Source organism: Misgurnus anguillicaudatus, chromosome 7 (genome assembly GCF_027580225.2).
Source record: "Misgurnus anguillicaudatus chromosome 7, ASM2758022v2, whole genome shotgun sequence".
Classification (NCBI taxonomy): domain Eukaryota; kingdom Metazoa; phylum Chordata; class Actinopteri; order Cypriniformes; family Cobitidae; genus Misgurnus; species Misgurnus anguillicaudatus.
The window spans coordinates 4688963-4708296 of record NC_073343.2 but is presented as its reverse complement, the minus strand read 5'-3'; the positions used below and the strand labels follow the sequence as shown (position 1 = coordinate 4708296).

The 19334-nt window shown below is 35.6% G+C and overlaps 1 protein-coding gene across 2 annotated transcripts in view; it reads right to left on the bottom strand.

Annotated features, from left to right (window-relative positions):
• Positions 1–4622: 4622 nt before the first annotated feature.
• Positions 4623–19334, bottom strand: part of LOC129418142 (protein phosphatase 1 regulatory subunit 37) — a 62319-nt gene continuing 47607 nt past the window's right edge. For both annotated transcript variants that reach the window (XM_055173065.2, XM_055173066.2), the window contains exon 12: positions 4623–6569. In XM_055173065.2, coding sequence (XP_055029040.2) covers positions 6396–6569 — 174 coding nt within the window. In that variant the 3' untranslated portion in view covers positions 4623–6395. The remainder of the gene's footprint in view (positions 6570–19334) is intronic.

Sequence of the window (19334 nt, the reverse complement as noted above, 5' to 3'; positions counted from 1 at the left end):
AATAACCATGTTTCTACCGTAGCCCTAAACGTACATTGTCTCAGATAACAACTTGTTTGTCTTGTTTTGGCAAACATGACAACATGTTTTGAGGCCTAACATAGTTTTTTTTATCTATATGCTTTGAAAAGAACGGGGTGGACCGAGCTGTTGGTTGCAATTCGCAACCTCGCCGCTAGATGCCGCAAAAATCTACAGTGAACCTTTAAGCTATAGGAACACTTTGAATGTTCAAAAAACACATAATTTAATTAGGAAAATATTACCTTTTAAGAAACTACTATAGCAGTATAATTTCGGCTTATACAACTCCTTAATAAGGAAATGCTGTGTTTAAGATGGAGAAATAGTGCTAGGACATGACAAATGATCACACCACCTGCAATACACAGAACTATTCTATTTGTTTTTTTTTTTTAAGGAACACCAAATGTGCAAAAGGCCAATTTACCTCAGGCAATATCAGGACACCAAGACATGAAGAATTATTTGGTAAACAGAAGCAGAAGGTGGCAATATAAAATAAACTGGGCTGGAATATGCAGCAAGTCAAATGCAATGATAATGGATGTACATCTGCTGGGAATGTGACTGTGTATGACAATGCACAGGTGCGGGAGGTTACGCAGAAATATTGGCTGTCTGTAATATGGATGAGCCTGAGGTGGAAACTGTTTACGAATTTGTTGATCAGCACTTTTGATACTGCTCAAACTTAACCATGTATTCTCAACATCAGCCCTTTCTGTAAGTGGGTCATATTCAGCTTTCATGTTAGACAAACTTTAGTGATTAAAATCAGTAATGTAAAAAAGGTGACGGGTAATAATAATCTGCCCTGACATCGAAATCCATTTATAATATCTTATTAGGTAATACCGATCATATAAAATGCTTTAAAAGAATATGTGAACCTATCTGTAATATCCAAGTCTCATAATCTGATAATGAGATTAAGAGCATCAAGTTTGATGTCATTGATTTTACATTGATTGTATAGGTTGCAAGATAATATTTTCACGAAATGTTCTTTACATTATGCACAATGCTTTTGATGAGTAAATAAATAAAAATGTTTTTTTACAGGCAGGGTCACAGGCGCGTAGGCCATGTTTTCAGGTACACTTTAGACTATTGCACATAATTTTTTTTAAAAACTCTATTTTATTTGTAATGGCCTTTTCTGCCTGCGAGAAGCTAATTATTTCAACACTGCAAATTACTGAACTCTGCCACTAGATGGCACTCACACACAAGCAATACAAAAAATTGGACCTTTGCCATTTAAGATTTTCCTCTGGCACAAGTTGACTGCATTTTATAAATTTAACAAAAAACAGAAATAAATAGAATATATAAACATGAAATAAAACATTTCATAACAAAAAAATATATGCATGCATTTTCTCTGTATTTGAGAGTATTGCTTCCCTAGATCAATAACTACCTATTGATTATGTAACAGTCATCATATACCAAAATATAAATGAAGTGTGTGAGTAAGTTCATTGGATACGTGAGTATCTGTCTGGCTGCAAACAGTCAACCAAAACCTCACATGCATTTAAAGAGGGGGAGAAAAAAGTGTTTTGTTGCTTAGAAACAGTTGTGTCTCTGTCTCATTGGGGGTCTCCTTGTGAATATCATTACTGTACGTTCCCTTCAATTGACAACAATGACACATTTTTCTTGTCTGCCAATGTTTATCGTCTGCACTCACTTGCACAGCCCGAAAATGTCTTTTTATTGATTAGGGGGCAGAGTCGGGGATTATAACTAACTCTGTATCAAAATAATATTTTAGATGTCTACAATAAAAGACCCTTACAGGCAAACAAACTGCAAAAATATGAACAAAAGTGAAACACAAGTATTCCTGCCTATGAAAAGGCATCTTTTATATTTATATTGAATGTGTTTTTCCCATTGATGGATAAAGATCATAGATATTAAAATAATATTTCTTGATATTTTTACATGTAACCTTGTACAGTATAATACATTGTTGACAATTCATGAATTGTTTTATGCTACTTATAAATCTAAGCATTTTAAGCCTGGGCTATAAAAACATATGCAGAGAACTTTACAAATAGGCTTACATTTTTTTCTCTAATGTTTGCATTACAAAGATATTAAAATTAGCATTATTGGCAATATTATATACTGTTAACATACAGTACATAACACTTTCATTTAACTTTGCATTTGAATTGGACTTTTGTTTAATGCCTAAATGTGACCCTGTACCACAAAACCTTGCACATATATAAATTTGTAGCAAAAGCCAAAACTCTATGAGTCAAAGTTATAGATTTTTAATTGCAAAAAAATCATTATGATATTTAAAAAAAATGTTGTACATTTACTGTTTCCTACAGTAAATATATATATATATATATATATATATATATATGTAATTTATCATTAGTAATATGTGTTGCTAAGGGCTTCATTTGGACAACTTTAAAGGTGATTTACTCAAGATTTAGCTTTTTTTTGCACCCCAAGATTCCACATTTTCAAATAATATCTGACAAATATTGTCCTACCCTAACAAACTATACATCAACGGAAAAAATATTTTTTCACTGTTCAGATAAATCTCAGTTCCAAAAAAATACTTAATGACTGGTTTTGTCGTCTAGGGTCACAATTAGTTAAAATATTATTGTTATCAAAGAATAATTGGAATCCCTGAAATTAAAAGACAAAATCATATTTTAGGCTATATGTTGTTTGAAAGTGAAACATCCGACTGGCACCGAGGTAAAGGGTGATTCACAGTGGTACCCAGTGCGTCTGCATCCAGCTAATGGATTGCGAGCCGGATCGTACTGACAGGACGGAGGAAACACAAAGACACATGCAGCAGGGATGCTGGTACCCAGACTTGGAAATTCATCAAAATGGGGAAACACCTCCAAGAAGTGTGTGTGTGTGCATCGTCCCTTTGGTAAGTCAGTGGATTTTGTGACTAAAGATGATCGTGTGTGTGTATTGGGGGAAGGGGGGTCAGTGAGAACAATATTGCACATTATTAACGTCTATAATAGCTCTCCTTTATGTCAAACTAAGATAAATGATAAATGCCCCCCTGACCTCTGTAACACATTTTTGCCTGTCACTTGAGTTTTGGATTGTCTTACCTGGATGTCTGGAGGTATTAACTTGAAATATTAAAATAAATAGGAGACACAACGGTTGTCACATAGGTTGATTCATTAACTTTTAAACAAAGTCTTACTTTACAAGTGGTTAACATTTCATATACATTGATTTATTCTCTTCTTCTTTTTTCTTTTTAACAAGGCACCTAGTTTAGAAATGTCTTTAATGATTTGGGGGAATTTATGAAGTTATTAAAACAACAAATAGCTCTTGAATAAACTATAAACACGTACTGTACATTATGGTGGGATTCAGTAATCAACGTAATATAATAAGGTAAATTTTAACCTTAAGCAAAAACCACCCTCTTAAAAAGTAAAGGTGATGCCATAGAAGAACTATCTATCGATCGATCGTTGCGCTAGATATCTATCTATCTATCTATCGATATTTCTTTCTTACTTTAATCTTATAATAATCTAAAGTATATTTTTCACTACAATAAAACTTCTGCGAAACAAAAATGTTCAAATGTTAAAGGTTCTTTATGGAACCAAAATAGTTCTTCATGTAGTACCTTTTTTAAGAGTGCAAGGCTATATTTGCAGGATTAGTCCATTTTCTTAAAAATAAATCCATATAATTTACTCACCACCATGTCATCGAATGTTGATGTCTTTCTTTGTTCAGTCCAGAAGAAATTATGTTTTTTGAGGAAAACATTCCAGGATTTTTTTCATTTTAATGGACTTTAATGGACCCCAACACTTAACAGTTTAATGCAGTTTAAAAATGCAGATTCAAAGGACTCTAAACAATCTCAAACAAGGCATAAGGGTCTTATCTAGCGAAACAATTGTAATTTTTGGCAATAAAAATAAAAATATATGCACTTTTAAACAATCTTTCGTCTTCCTTCGGTCCTGTTACGTGCCAGCGCGACCTCACGTAATACGTCATCACGTCAAGAGGTCACGGATGATGTATCAAAACTACGCTCCAGTGTTTTCAAGTGTGGAGAAAGAGGACCGCTCCAAAGTTGTTGTATGTCGAATGATACTAATTAATGTCTTTGTGTCAGTTTATTGTTTAAAATGGTCCACAAATGTGCATTTCATATATGTAACACGTGACCTTTCCACAACATTACGCAATTACGTGAGGAAGAAGAAGAGAAGTTGTGGTTTAAAAGTGCATATTTTTTATCTTTCTTGCCAAAAATGACAATCGTTCCGCTAGACAAGACCCTTGTGCCTCGTTTGGGATCGTTTAGAGTCCTTTGAGGCTGCGTTGAAACTGGAATTTTAAACTGCATTAAAACTGTTAAGTGTTGGGGTCCATTAAAGTCCATTCAAATTAGAAAAATCCTGGAATGTTTTCCTCAAAAAACATAGTTTCTTCTCAGCTGAACAAAGATTGGATGACATGGTGGTGAGTAAAATATCTGATTTTTTTTTAAAGAAAATTGACTAATCCTTCGTCACACACATTATAAAATGTATCATTTTATATAAACCTAGGCAGATATTTTTTGCATGCTACCTTTTACATTGTTGCTATTTAGATGATTTATTTGATCTTTCTTCTTATTATTTTTCATTGTACCATATATATTTCTTGACAGGTTTCCATTAAGACAGTCTACCCCATAAAGTGTGACTTCCTGCTACATGCCTTCACAGAAACCGACTTCCAAAAAGTTAAAATATTCACTGAAATACAGTACAGAGCGTGACAACTAGCCCCAGCCTCCCGTAAATGAAAATATACGCCATGGAAAACAGGCCTACTGATACCCACCTGTCAATTGTCACCATGGTGCTCACTAACAACTGTCCAATTTCTTGGGCTCTGCACTGACAAATGCTTGACATTTATCTTTGAATACCGCCGTACAGACCGCATCACTCTGAGCGTCTTTGCATCTGTTCCCAACATCCTTGCGATCGGGTTTCAAAGTCTGTTTGTTCCAGAGCTGGGGCGGGTTGAAGCTGGCTGGGCGATGTTCGGCGGCAGACTTGGTGAGATGGAAGCCTTTGTTAAAAACATCAGGTAGAGCGTGGGGGGGCTGTTGGCACAGCGGCGGTCGCCCCCATGCTGTTCTGTCAATCTGCCCCTGCCCCGTGCCGGGAAAGGAAGGGGGCAGACACCGGGGGGCCAATCCTCCATGAGACCCAAATCACGGCAGACGAGAAAAGATCGTCCCTGGCTAAATACAGTTATCCTTTTTCATCTGTCAATCAGAGAATCTTTGAGTAATTTGGGATTTGCTAAGAAAAGCATTCGGATTTTGGAGTGTTGAGCACTGGAGTTTTTAATATGCAATGCGTGTTGCCGATTAATCATTTCCATTTTTACACTTTCTTGTTTTAGAATGATGTTTTAGTTTTATTTAATAGGCAAGTTAACAATAAATGTGTTGGATAAATTATATATATAATAATTTAAAATCTGATAAAAAGTCTTACAGTTCAAACTTATATTTATTTTATTTTACAAACTATGGTTGTTTTTAATTCACTAAAGAAATGTATTAATTAACTCGAATTTAAAGACACGGTTGTCATACTGTAGAGCAGATGGTATTTTGTCTGCGTTTCATATAAGCAGCCTATATTTTCTCATATAACACCTTTTCATGTGATTTCACAATGTAAACCATAAAAAAACGGGAGTACAACGATTCCCCACCGTGACACATTCCTTTGTCGCCGGCTACCGTTGACTAGCGCATGTAAACTAAGACCTACGCAAAGGTAGATCTCAGCTTCTTAAATTTAACATATGTTCTCCTTCCCACACATTGTGATTCTCTCCGCCGCCGGTAAACGATACACGCGAGAGAGCGTTTGAGGCACTCTGCGATGTCGTCTTGTCATCCGGACGGCGATACGCTACATTAGCAGACGCAGGCAGGGAAGAGGTCTCGTACACGAGTGTGAATATTAGGGAAGATGGAAGCCGAGCAAACAGGATTTAGAGCGCACCTATGTATCAACACAGATTTAGTCAGAGTCACCCTCGAGGGACGTGAAGAGAGATGGAGGGAGAGAAAAGAGAGGCTTCCGAGCAGTTCTCTTCATTTCTAGATGAATCACGTTGGGAGTGGGCTTGCAAAATTGCTTTATGGAAAGTGGAGGAAGCCTCGACGGGAACATTAGACAGGAAACAGCAGGAGGGCCACTGTTTCATTAGGGAGAGAGGGTTCGGCTTTATTACAAGGATTTGGAGTTTTATGGTTATCATTATTTGCGATAGAATTATTATGCTTATATGTCTTCTCGTCAGCTGTTTGGACGGGGAAGCGAGTTGGGGAGAGAAGGGGTGGTCTCGCTGCGGTCTGCCACGTTTGGAGGAGCGGGCCGCTGGGCCGTCTCTTCAGAGGCCGCCGCGTTTGCAGCGCACAGGTCGGAAATCCGGCTCAGTAGCATCTTCTGCGTCTCGATCAGGAACTCATCCTGTGAACAACAAAAGTGATAGAGTTTATTAATGTTGAATTCATATTTCTTTATCAATGTTCCATTGGACATAAAGGCGGTCTTAACATAGAGGCTTATGGAGAACGCAGCTTGGGGCCCCCTACCTGCGGTCATATTAGGGGGCCCCCAACCAACCTAAAAATAAATAAATAAATAAAGCCCTTATCATCATGAACACTTCAAAAGCATTGCAAATTGTATTAATATTCTTAAGAAATACATTGAAACTTTGAAATAGTAGTTAAAATGTCCAGTTTATGTTTATCTGTCACTTCACACAAGCACCCCCTTCTTTCACAATGAAATGGACTAGTCCGTAACGGTGCGCGCTACGCGGCGCGAAAGATAAACACAGAGTGACAGGAGCACTGGGAACGTACACGATTAAAGACGAATCAAGACAAATATAAACGCGAAAATGGGGCTTTGGTGAGTCAACGGTCTAGTTCTGCTAGTAATAGCTTTAGCCCTACACTGATAAAATTTTTGTGGTGAAGTAAATAACGTTACTACAGAAAAAAACTATTTAACCCTTATGTTATGTTGGGGATGTTTTCGTCCACTATGGGGTGCTGTTGTTCTCTGTGTTTCAGCAAATGTAATGGTTTTGGGTGACAAATCGTATTTTGACACATATTTTGGGAAAATGCTTTGAAAATTTGTCAAAAACTCAACAATACACTGTGGGCAAATTCACAACCCTTTCGTTATGTTTGTGAAAAAAATCCACTTAATTAAACTGCTGTAAAATCAGATAAATATTTGGTTTCAATTTTTTTTGCATAAATCTGTTAATCAACCTCAGTCTTGATTAAAAATGCTAAATGTTTAAGAAAAAAATCTAGGATTTTTACTCTTTAATTTCCAAATATTTTTTTAAAACTCAAAACTGATTTGGGGAAACACACATACAATTACTTATTTTCAATATGAAAAGTGATTGTGGACTGGATTTTAAAAAAACCTTTTATCACAGTCTTGGGCATGTGAAAAATTAGTAACAGCATTGGCTTTGATGCAATGCTAGTTTTTGTGCGGCATGAGATTTAAATTTTTTCTCCCTCATTTACTGTTCGTGGCTGATTTTGCCCCATTTACTTATTCTCTATTGGTTTGTGTAGTGCTACACTTTGTGTGTTCTCTGCTTTCCATCTTCATTTTGAAGTAAAAAAATGTAGTTCTCTTTTATAGATCAGATAGGGGGGCCCCATACATACCTTCACCTTGGGCCCCCAACTGATTGGACACATAGCTTCGCGCTGCGCGAAAGATAAACACAGAGTGACAAGAAAACTGGGAAAGTGCATGAACAGAGACACATCAAAACAAATATAAACACGAAAATGGGGCTTTGGTAATTAAGTGGTAATTTAGTAATAGCCTTAGCCCTACACTGATAAAAATGATTTTGTGGTGAAGTAAATAACGTTACTACAAAAAAAAAACTAACTTAACCCTTATGTTATGTTGGGGATGTTTTCGTCCACTATGAGGTGCTGTTGAGTCTTAATTTGGCCACAACGTTCTCTGTGTTTCAGCAAATGGAATGATTCTTGGTGACAAATCTTATTTTGGCACATATTTTGGGAAAATGCTTTGAAAATTTGTCAAAAACTCAACAATACACTGTGGGCAAATTTACAACCCTTTCGTTATGTTCGTGAAGAAACATCCACTAAATTAAACTGCTGTAAAAATCTGATAAATATTTGGTTTCAATTTTTTTGCATAAATCTGTTAATCAACATCAGTCCTGATTAAAACTGCTAAATGTTTAAGAAAAAAATCCAGGATTTTTACTCTTTAATTGCCAATGATTTTTTTCAAAATTTAAAACTGATTTGGGGAAACATGCATACAATTACTTATTTTCAATATAAAAAGTGATTGTGGACTGGATTTTTACCTTTTATCACAGTCTTGGGCATGTGAAAAAATAGTAACAGCATTGGCTTTGATGCATTGCTAGTTTTTGTGCAGCATGAGATTTACATTTTTTCTCCCTCATTTACTGTTCGTGGCTGATTTTGCCCCATTGATTTATTCTCTATTGGTTTGTGTAGTGCTAGACTTTGTGTGTTCTCTGCTTTCCATCTTCATTTTGGAGTAAAAAAATTTTGTTCTCTTTTATAGATCAGATAGGGGGGCCCCATACAAACCTTCACCTTGGGCCCCCAATTTGCTAAATCCGCCACTGATTGGACACATAGCTTCGCGCTGCGCGAAAGATAAACACAGAGTGACAGGAAAACTGGGAAAGTACATGAACAGAGACACATCAAAACAAATATAAACACGAAAATGGGGCTTTGGTAATTAAGTGGTAATTTAGTAATAGCCTTAGCCCTACACTGATAAAAATGATTTTGTGGTGAAGTAAATACCGTTACTACAGAAAAAAAACTAATTTAACCCTTATGTTATGTTGGGGATGTTTTCGTCCACTATGAGGTGCTGTTGAGTCTTAATTTGGCCACAACTTTCTCTGTGTTTCAGCAAATGGAATGATTCTTGGTGACAAATCTTATTTTGACACATATTTTGGGAAAATGCTTTGAAAATTTGTCAAAAACTCAACAATACACTGTGGGCAAATTCACAACCCTTTCGTTATGTTCGTGAAGAAACATCCACTAAATTAAACTGCTGTAAAATCAGATAAATATTTGGTTTCAATTTTTTTGCATAAATCTGTTAATCAACATCAGTCCTGATTAAAACTGCTAAATGTTTAAGAAAAAAATCCAGGATTTTTACTCTTTAATTGCCAATGATTTTTTTCAAAATTTAAAACTGATTTGGGGAAACATGCATACAATTACTTATTTTCAATATAAAAAGTGATTGTGGACTGGATTTTTACCTTTTATCACAGTCTTGGGCATGTGAAAAAATAGTAACAGCATTGGCTTTGATGCATTGCTAGTTTTTGTGCAGCATGAGATTTACATTTTTTCTCCCTCATTTACTGTTCGTGGCTGATTTTGCCCCATTGATTTATTCTCTATTGGTTTGTGTAGTGCTAGACTTTGTGTGTTCTCTGCTTTCCATCTTCATTTTGGAGTAAAAAAATTTGTTCTCTTTTATAGATCAGATAGGGGGGCCCCATACAAACCTTCACCTTGGGCCCCCAATTTGCTAAATCCGCCACTGATTGGACACATAGCTTCGCGCTGCGCGAAAGATAAACACAGAGTGACAGGAAAACTGGGAAAGTACATGAACAGAGACACATCAAAACAAATATAAACACGAAAATGGGGCTTTGGTAATTAAGTGGTAATTTAGTAATAGCCTTAGCCCTACACTGATAAAAATGATTTTGTGGTGAAGTAAATACCGTTACTACAGAAAAAAAACTAATTTAACCCTTATGTTATGTTGGGGATGTTTTCGTCCACTATGAGGTGCTGTTGAGTCTTAATTTGGCCACAACTTTCTCTGTGTTTCAGCAAATGGAATGATTCTTGGTGACAAATCTTATTTTGACACATATTTTGGGAAAATGCTTTGAAAATTTGTCAAAAACTCAACAATACACTGTGGGCAAATTCACAACCCTTTCGTTATGTTCGTGAAGAAACATCCACTAAATTAAACTGCTGTAAAATCAGATAAATATTTGGTTTCAATTTTTTTGCATAAATCTGTTAATCAACATCAGTCCTGATTAAAACTGCTAAATGTTTAAGAAAAAAATCCAGGATTTTTACTCTTTAATTGCCAATGATTTTTTTCAAAATTTAAAACTGATTTGGGGAAACATGCATACAATTACTTATTTTCAATATAAAAAGTGATTGTGGACTGGATTTTTACCTTTTATCACAGTCTTAGGCATGTGAAAAAATAGTAACAGCATTGGCTTTGATGCATTGCTAGTTTTTGTGCAGCATGAGATTTACATTTTTTCTCCCTCATTTACTGTTCGTGGCTGATTTTGCCCCATTGATTTATTCTCTATTGGTTTGTGTAGTGCTAGACTTTGTGTGTTCTCTGCTTTCCATCTTCATTTTGGAGTAAAAAAAATTTGTTCTCTTTTATAGATCAGATAGGGGGGCCCCATACAAACCTTCACCTTGGGCCCCCAATTTGCTAAATCCGCCACTGATTGGACACATAGCTTCGCGCTGCGCTAAAGATAAACACAGAGTGACAGGAAAACTGGGAAAGTACATGAACAGAGACACATCAAAACAAATATAAACACGAAAATGGGGCTTTGGTAATTAAGTGGTAATTTAGTAATAGCCTTAGCCCTACACTGATAAAAATGATTTTGTGGTGAAGTAAATACCGTTACTACAGAAAAAAAAACTAATTTAACCCTTATGTTATGTTGGGGATGTTTTCGTCCACTATGAGGTGCTGTTGAGTCTTAATTTGGCCACAACTTTCTCTGTGTTTCAGCAAATGGAATGATTCTTGGTGACAAATCTTATTTTGACACATATTTTGGGAAAATGCTTTGAAAATTTGTCAAAAACTCAACAATACACTGTGGGCAAATTCACAACCCTTTCGTTATGTTCGTGAAGAAACATCCACTAAATTAAACTGCTGTAAAATCAGATAAATATTTGGTTTCAATTTTTTTGCATAAATCTGTTAATCAACATCAGTCCTGATTAAAACTGCTAAATGTTTAAGAAAAAAATCCAGGATTTTTACTCTTTAATTGACTTATTCTCTATTGGTTTGTGTAGTGCTACACTTTGTGTGTTCTCTGCTTTCCATTTTCATTTTGGAGTAAAAAAATTTTCGTTCTCTTCTATTGATCGGATAGGGGGCCCCATACATACCTTCGCCTTGGGCCCCCAATTTGCTAAATCCGCCACTGATTGGACACAGCTTGTGAGGAATCAGCCAGGTTGTATGAATTTGTACAAAGTGAATTACATATGATTATTAGAAAAAGCAGTAAGCCGCCCGCACCCCTAACCTCAACGTCACTGGGGTGGAAGCAGATTATACGAAAACTTATAAATTACCCACCACATAAAATAAATTTCCATGAGATTGGACTTGAAGCAGACTTAAAATCACTTAAAAATAAAAGAAAGAAAGAAGCTTAAAAAACCCTCCTAAACAAAATCACAGAAGGGATGAATATTGTTGGCTCATGGACAGCGCTCATGAGATATGGCTTCCATCTTATAAATTATCACCAGGGACATCTAGGCCCCGGATGCCACCCTTGTGATTCGTAACGGTGGTAGGAATAGTCCCAGCCTGGAAGCGGCGCTGTTTCGCGGTGCCAACCTCCCGACCCCAGCGGAGCTCTGTGGCGGTCGCTATGCTGCGGTGTACCAAGCAAGCTGCCCATCCTCCCTACCGGGCGGGCCGTCTGCAACAGAGCAGTTAATAAAGAGATTGATTATCAGCCTGTCAGGAAGTGACAGTTGGACAGAGCTACTCCCCATGAATGACAGAGGGCACGCACTGCTCTCAGCAGCCAAGAGCGCCAGAACCAGCACCGCGCCACCAGCACCTCCGTACCGTGCCAACCTTGCTGCGGGGTGGAAGAGCCCCGTCGCGAGCACAGCCACTGCCTTCTGGAGCAGCAGCAACATGGCTGCTGACTTTACTTCCTGTGCCAGAGTCAGAGTTCAACGCCGCTGCCCGCCGCAGGATCTAGGCGGATGAGCGACGCAGCGTCATACAGGCTCCAAACGACACTTTTTGTGAGATGCATCAACTTTGACGCTTGGAGTAAACTTGACACTCTTTATTTGGGGAGGAACATAGATGGGTGTTTCTTTAAGTTTGGGAGCTAATGTTTTGTTTTATTATGTCTTATATTTCATATAAGTGCTCCTGTATAGCTTAGTGGTAGTTGTAAGGCATTGCATAAGCAGTGCAAAAGGTCACGGGGTCACTTTGGATAAAAGTGTCTGCCAAATGCATAAATGTAAATGCAAATATAGGTCACTCATCTTTGAAAGCTTCATTTGTTTTTGTTACTTTCATGTAATGTTCACATTCAATTTTAAAATATGAAATATTAGAAATTAAAAATATAATTAAAGTTAAAAGACAAATAATGCAATATTTACATAAATAATGATTCATAATTTATAATAATTCAGTTGTGGCATAATTTACACATTTATTCATCTCACATAACTGTAAGACACTTTTATCCAAGGCGACTTACTGTTGAGAAATACAACAAGTGATTCCTCTTAAAGAAGGCAATAAACACAAGAAGTGTCAGTAATATAAAGTTTCAGTCACAACGTTCAGATAAGCCAGTACACAGAGAGATTAAAGAAATATACTTTTTTTTTTTCATTTTCCTCATATACAGGATCAAAATAGGCCAATATTGACACCCAGTAATGGCAGCAATATTGATCAATCACTTATGCCTGTATTAAGTCATTTTTGATAAAAGCTTTTTCTAACTAGAATAATTAAATTCGGTTGTTCTCAAACTTCTCGGCGTGTGCCCCCCCCCAAAAAAAAAATCATGGGTCAAAAATCATGATAAAATAATCTAGAATAGACCTAGACTAAGCTAAATTAGGATATTTAAGTCATTTTTAAAAGCATAATTTATAAATAAACACTATTGGTGTGCATCTTGAGACACAACACTCGCACTGATATATTTTAAAATTTGTTTTCATTTGTTCATTTGATATATTTTATTTGTTTATTGATCAAGACATTTAAGTTAGTCTGAGACTAATCTTAGGCCCTGTCTGGGAAACCACCCCATACACTGAATAAACCAACTTGTAAAATTTACTTTAAAAAAATCCTCGTAACAATTTGCAAAAACTTTTTTTAAGTAAAATGTACTGCTTTTTTACGAGAAAAGTACAAACGAAACACTGGAAACACTGATTACCTGAACGGTGACTTCACAAAATTATCATTTACAACAAAACAACATCAATGATATAAGAGCTTAAACCTTTATGACATTTTATTAACAAATATTTAAGTAGTTAAAGTTCTTATCAGTTCTTATTCTGTAAAAAATCTTTAAAAAAATCTAAATATTGAGGCGCAAATGATCGTGGGTATTCCTTACAACATGTACAAATAAAGTTCATTTTACTTCAATGTTTTAGTTAAAAGGATTTTATAAGCTTAAGTTAAATGAACTCAAATTTTTGACTTGAATGTTTTTGATTAAAATTGACCTAAATATTTTAGTACTATGTGCAGTAACAATAAAACAGTTAAATAATACAAGAAAATATATAATACGACTTACTATTCCCGCACAGTAAATTCTGTACACAAATTAATTGTGTATTTATAATAATTTTACTTAGGAAAATCTAGTTCTTAATAAATGTTAATATTACTATGTAGAAATAATGAGGTTTAATCAAATATATTATACTATACCAAAAAGTTTTTTCAATGTAATTCAAGAAAAATTCAAGAGAATTGTTACCCCATTGGCAGATTTTTGCTTGTTTTAAGCATGCATTCACTTAAATGTTATGTTTTTTGTCTACAAACTATACTTTTTTCTTTTTGCTCATCAAGAAAATGCATCTTAATTTAAGAATTTTTAGATATTTGTACTAAAAACAAGACAAAAATACTAAGTAAGAAAGTCATTTTTTTGCAGTGTGCGATCATAATACTGGGCCCCCCGGCACTCCCCCAGTTTGTGAACATTTTATTTGTATACAATACATATAGTATCAAAGCAGCTTTATAGACAATGCAATTTAATATTATATTAATCATATTAAGCCCTGGTTAAGGCTACTCCTAGACTAAGAAACATGTTGGAGCTGTCTCAACAGTCAGTGCCATTGACTTGTCTCAAGATACACACCAGTAACGCCTTTTACTGGTATGTTTATAAAAGATGCTTAAACATCTAAATTTATTTAAGGCCTAGTCCTAGTCTTGTCTGAAACATGGCCCAAAAGTTAAATTTTTTTCATAGCTGGAGGAAAGTGTTCCCCATTGGCTCAATGTCCTTGCATGGGTGATCACATGTAAATCTTACATATTTCATTTAATTATCTTTCTCATTTCACTGTCCTTTATATGTGCATGTTTGTTTTTTAAGCCGGTTATCTGTATGCTTCGATGTATGATGACCTCCACAAGTAAACATAACTGTTGACCCACTCAGCCTGTTGGATCAGTCTGATAGCGGGACCATATGTCTGGATGCTCACGGATTAGCAACAGTGCATTAGAGAAACAGAAGTGGTTTCCTTCTAATTAATGATTTAGCACCTCACAGGTACACACACACACACACATACGCACACACACGTACGCCTCATCCGGCCTGCTTTGTCAGTCCCTCCGAATGAAGGGCTGTCTGCGCTCTGTGGCAATCTTGTGACTGACTTTGTTTGAAGTCACTCTTGTCTTCCTCGTCTGCTGTGCGTCTGTCTGTTGGTCGCGTCCCCCCTTTTTTAATGAAACAGAAGCGTTAATAGAATCACTGGGAAAAGCAGGTGATAAAAGTCGATCCGTCGAACGCGCCTGTATCCTGAGTTGCGAGCGCGCTGTTCAAACAGAGCATTGTTCAAAGACAATGCATGCAAAAGACACACGGGCTGCCGAAGGAATATAAAAAACAGAGAGGGAAATGGAAAGAAGCTGCTCCCTGTCTTCAGTGAGATCAAAACAACTCCAAGGTAAAATATACAATGAAGGGCCGCCTGATCTGACCAGCATCTCAGATGAGAGGAGAATGCAGACATCCTGACATGTTACACACGCACACAGAGAGAGAGAGAACGAGCGAGCAAAACATCGAGGGTGAACATCAGGTCTCACAAAAGTTTGAGATGAAACATTCGCTCTGTTTGGGCCTTATGAATGCATTCATGCAACGCTGCACATGCATTACAAATGTCAAATTAACGCCTGATGGAAGCGATGTTTGGCTGTTTATGATATTCTGAGCATATGAAATGACCCTCAAAGAGCTGGAAATATCCTAAATCGTTCATTCATGGAGGGCCCGAGAGGTAAACGCGCACGATCCGACGTGTTGATTTCAGACAATAAAGATATCGCGTTCCGCCATGACAACCCGAATGAATTTTGGACACATTCCGAGGCATGTTTCTGAAACGTCACCCCAGGATATCTGCGATCAAGTGCTTTTCCCCGAACATCCACACAGAGCGAGTTGTCATTTTCTCATTGTGGGAAAAACACAAGTCTCTTTTACACTTCACTGGCCTTCACAGAGATCAATACAAGCTCCGGTACAAGGAATATATATATATATATATATATCGCCACGGAGTAGAAGCATCTTTAGACGAGGCACAAGGGAGGACAAAAACAGTAAGAGGAAAGCTAAGTTGTATTTCGTCATTAAGGCGACACAGATGGACAGGAACCTTTATGGTGGAGGCTCCTGCTGGCATGGTGCCACCAGCCCAGATTCCCTTTGTTTGCCAGGCTACTAAACTAATAGAGATAAAAGCAGGTTCCTGCTGGCCGGGAATTATAAAGTCATTAACGAATACAAATAAGGATGAGAAAGGGGAAGACGGCGTTCTCAGACCGCCGAGTAAGAGGTGAGATGCATTTTGGGGGCTCGGACCGAGGTCAGACGGCTCTAAATGGGGATACCCATCTATCTATCTATCTATCTCAAATATTTAAATATTTTGCAGACACTACTTTTATAAAAGTAAATTTTTAAGTATTCGTATTTTATCTTTTTTTACATACATTCCAAAGCATATTAGCATAATTTTACTTCACTACATTTCATAATTTCAAGTTTTTGGTTTATATTTAATATTTAATTACATTAAACATCTAGGTTTTTTTTTACTTTTACTTAAGTAAAAAGTATTTTTTGTACTTTTACACAAGAACAGTAAAAGTAAACAATTTTTATGTAATTAGGTATTAAATCCGTTTTAATATGCAATATTAAAGGAAAACACAGTATGATTTAGAATGTAGTGAACAATTTTTAGTAAAGTAAAAATTTTCCAAAGACAAACACTTGGAAAATTTACTTAAAATACTCAAGTAGTGTCTGCCTCTGCTTTATTGAGCCATTAAATCAATATCAATAATGCCAATAATATCAATATACACATTCTAATATCAATACAGACATCAAATGCAAAACAATCTATTAAAGTCTACTAAAGGTTCAACTGTAATATGATTTAGCATGAAAAAGTGTGAATAATCTACCCAGTCTCACAAAATTTTGTTATATAGTCACGTAACTTTTTGATTCTTTTTTTCATGATATTGTCATGAATTTCCGCATTTTTTCGTGATCATATCACAAATTTCTGTTTACATGTAACGTTTTCATGTATTGGTCAACTGCTTTTCCTATTTTCAAACCATTGTCGCTTCGGTTTAGGGTTAGATTTTGTGTTTGCGTTAGGACGTTACTTTAAGTATTTGTTTATACAATTTTTTCTGAATATTTTTATTTTATTTTCTGATTTTTAAACCTTTGTCGCCTGGCGTTAGTGTTAGAGTTGGGTAAGGATGTCATTTTATGTCAATCTAAACCAAAGCGACAATGGTAAGAAAATAGGACAAAACAGTTGAGTAACCAATACGTGACAATAACACGTAAACAGAAATTCGTAATACGGGTAACACTTTAACTAATGTTAACTAATGAACCTTATTGTAATGTATAAACTAACATGAACAAACCATGAGCAAAACATTTGTTACAGTATTTATTAATCTTTGTTAATGTTAGCTAATAGAAATAAAGCTTTTACTTGTTTGTACATGTTAGTTCACAGTGCATTAACTAACGTTAACAAGATTTTAATAAAGTATTAGTAATTGTTCAAATTAACATTAACAAAGATTAATAAATGCTGTATCAGTGCAGTTCATTATTAGTTCATGTTAACTAATGTAGTTAACTAATCACTGTAAAAAAATTCTTTGCTGCCTTTTTTTGTTGAATCAACTCAGATTTACAAGTCATGTCAACTTACTATTATTTATTTTGACAAGAGATGAGTTGCTTCAACTTATAAAATGAATTTGACTTTTTTCAAATTTATAAGTTATAACCAACTCATCTGTAGTTACAACAACTCATCTCTTGTCAAGATAAATAATAGTAAGTTGAAATGATTTGCAAATCTAAGTTGATTCAACAAAAATTTTAAGGCAGCAAATAATTTTTTACAGTGTATTGTAAAGTGTTACTGTAATACGATCACGAAAAAACACGAAAAATAAAAAGTTGTGGCTATATCACAAAATTTCGTGAGACTGGGCTAATAATAAAAAAATACCTAAAATATTAATGTTGATAACAAACAATAAAATACCGTTAATATGTTACTTGTCAAATACCCATACTTATATTTATGCAAAAAGTGTAAAAAAACACTACAAAAATTGTTTATTCTGTTCTCAGCAGTCATGTTCAATATCATGCATAGACGGTATTGTTTTCATCATCCTTTTTTTGTTTTGTTTCCCCACCCCCTAAAATCTTTTAATTTTCTCATTCCTTTTATCTCCACAATAGATCCTCAGCAGGTCTCTCTGTCCCTTGTGTAATCTCAATATTATTTAAGGTAGCCATCGCACAATGCCTGTGAAAATGGGAGTCATTTAAGCTTTCTCCCTGAGCAGTGGTCTTGGCAACTAAACTAGCTCATTTGTTCACTCTGCATTCCCTTGGACAGCCTTATAAATGAAGCCACTATCCAATTATTACAGGGGATAAAACTAGAGCTCCAGCAAAGCATAGCAGAATCTATTACCAGCCAGAGTTTGTGTATATGTGTGTGTGTGTGTGTGTGTGTGTGAAAGAGAGAGGCTGTGCCCATATGCCTCAAAAACTACTCAACACAGGGCAGGTGACACATCATCGAGATCTACACAAGTATTCTTCAACAGCCATGTGTTCTCTGTAATAAATCATTACGACACTTAATCTTTAGTTTACCTTAAATGTTAAATGTTACCTTAAATTACCCTATATATTGCCCAAGAGAGCTCCACTGATGTTAACTTTACACTATATTCAAAATGCAATTATTGTTGTAACGATATAATGCCATCCAAGTTCAAGCAAACTTGTGGGGAATTTACAAGTATAGTTTAAGTACAATTTATGAAAACTCGCGACTGGTTAAGGATTCATTGCAAAGTCATGTGAAGCTGCTATGGGTGATATTCGGGGATGAAAACGGGTTACTTTGGAAACTCTCTGATAATTGGCTTCTTAAAAGCATCTCATTTTTAACAATGTCACTGTGGCTGGTGGATGACAATTAATCTGTTTTACAGTGTTTTCTTGGCATCTGTGCCAATTACTTTATATGCTAATATATGTAAATTACTCAACATTTGAGATGCCAGTAAAAAACTATGCTTGTATTGTATATTATTTTTAATCCAGGCAATACGGGTTAAGACTATTTCAAAAGATGCTTCTTTAATAAATCTTGTTTTCCTTATTTTTGATGAGAAAGTAAAACTTATATATTGCATATTATATAGACCTAATGTAATTCGTAAGTTTTCATGTAGTATAATAATTTTAAACAATGAACAGACGAGATGGTCGGCTAATGCTTTGTGATGAAAAGAGTCTTGCTTGTTTGCATCATCTCTTTGTTTACCACGATGACAATGAGAATTAGTGTCACTCTTTGTATGAAAACAGTGCCAAACGCATTTGTTTCTCAGTTGAACAAGCAAACTGCTTTTTAACACTCACTACAGTCTATTTAAGGCCATCTCTGGATTTTGAATTTGTCATTATGTCAGCACATT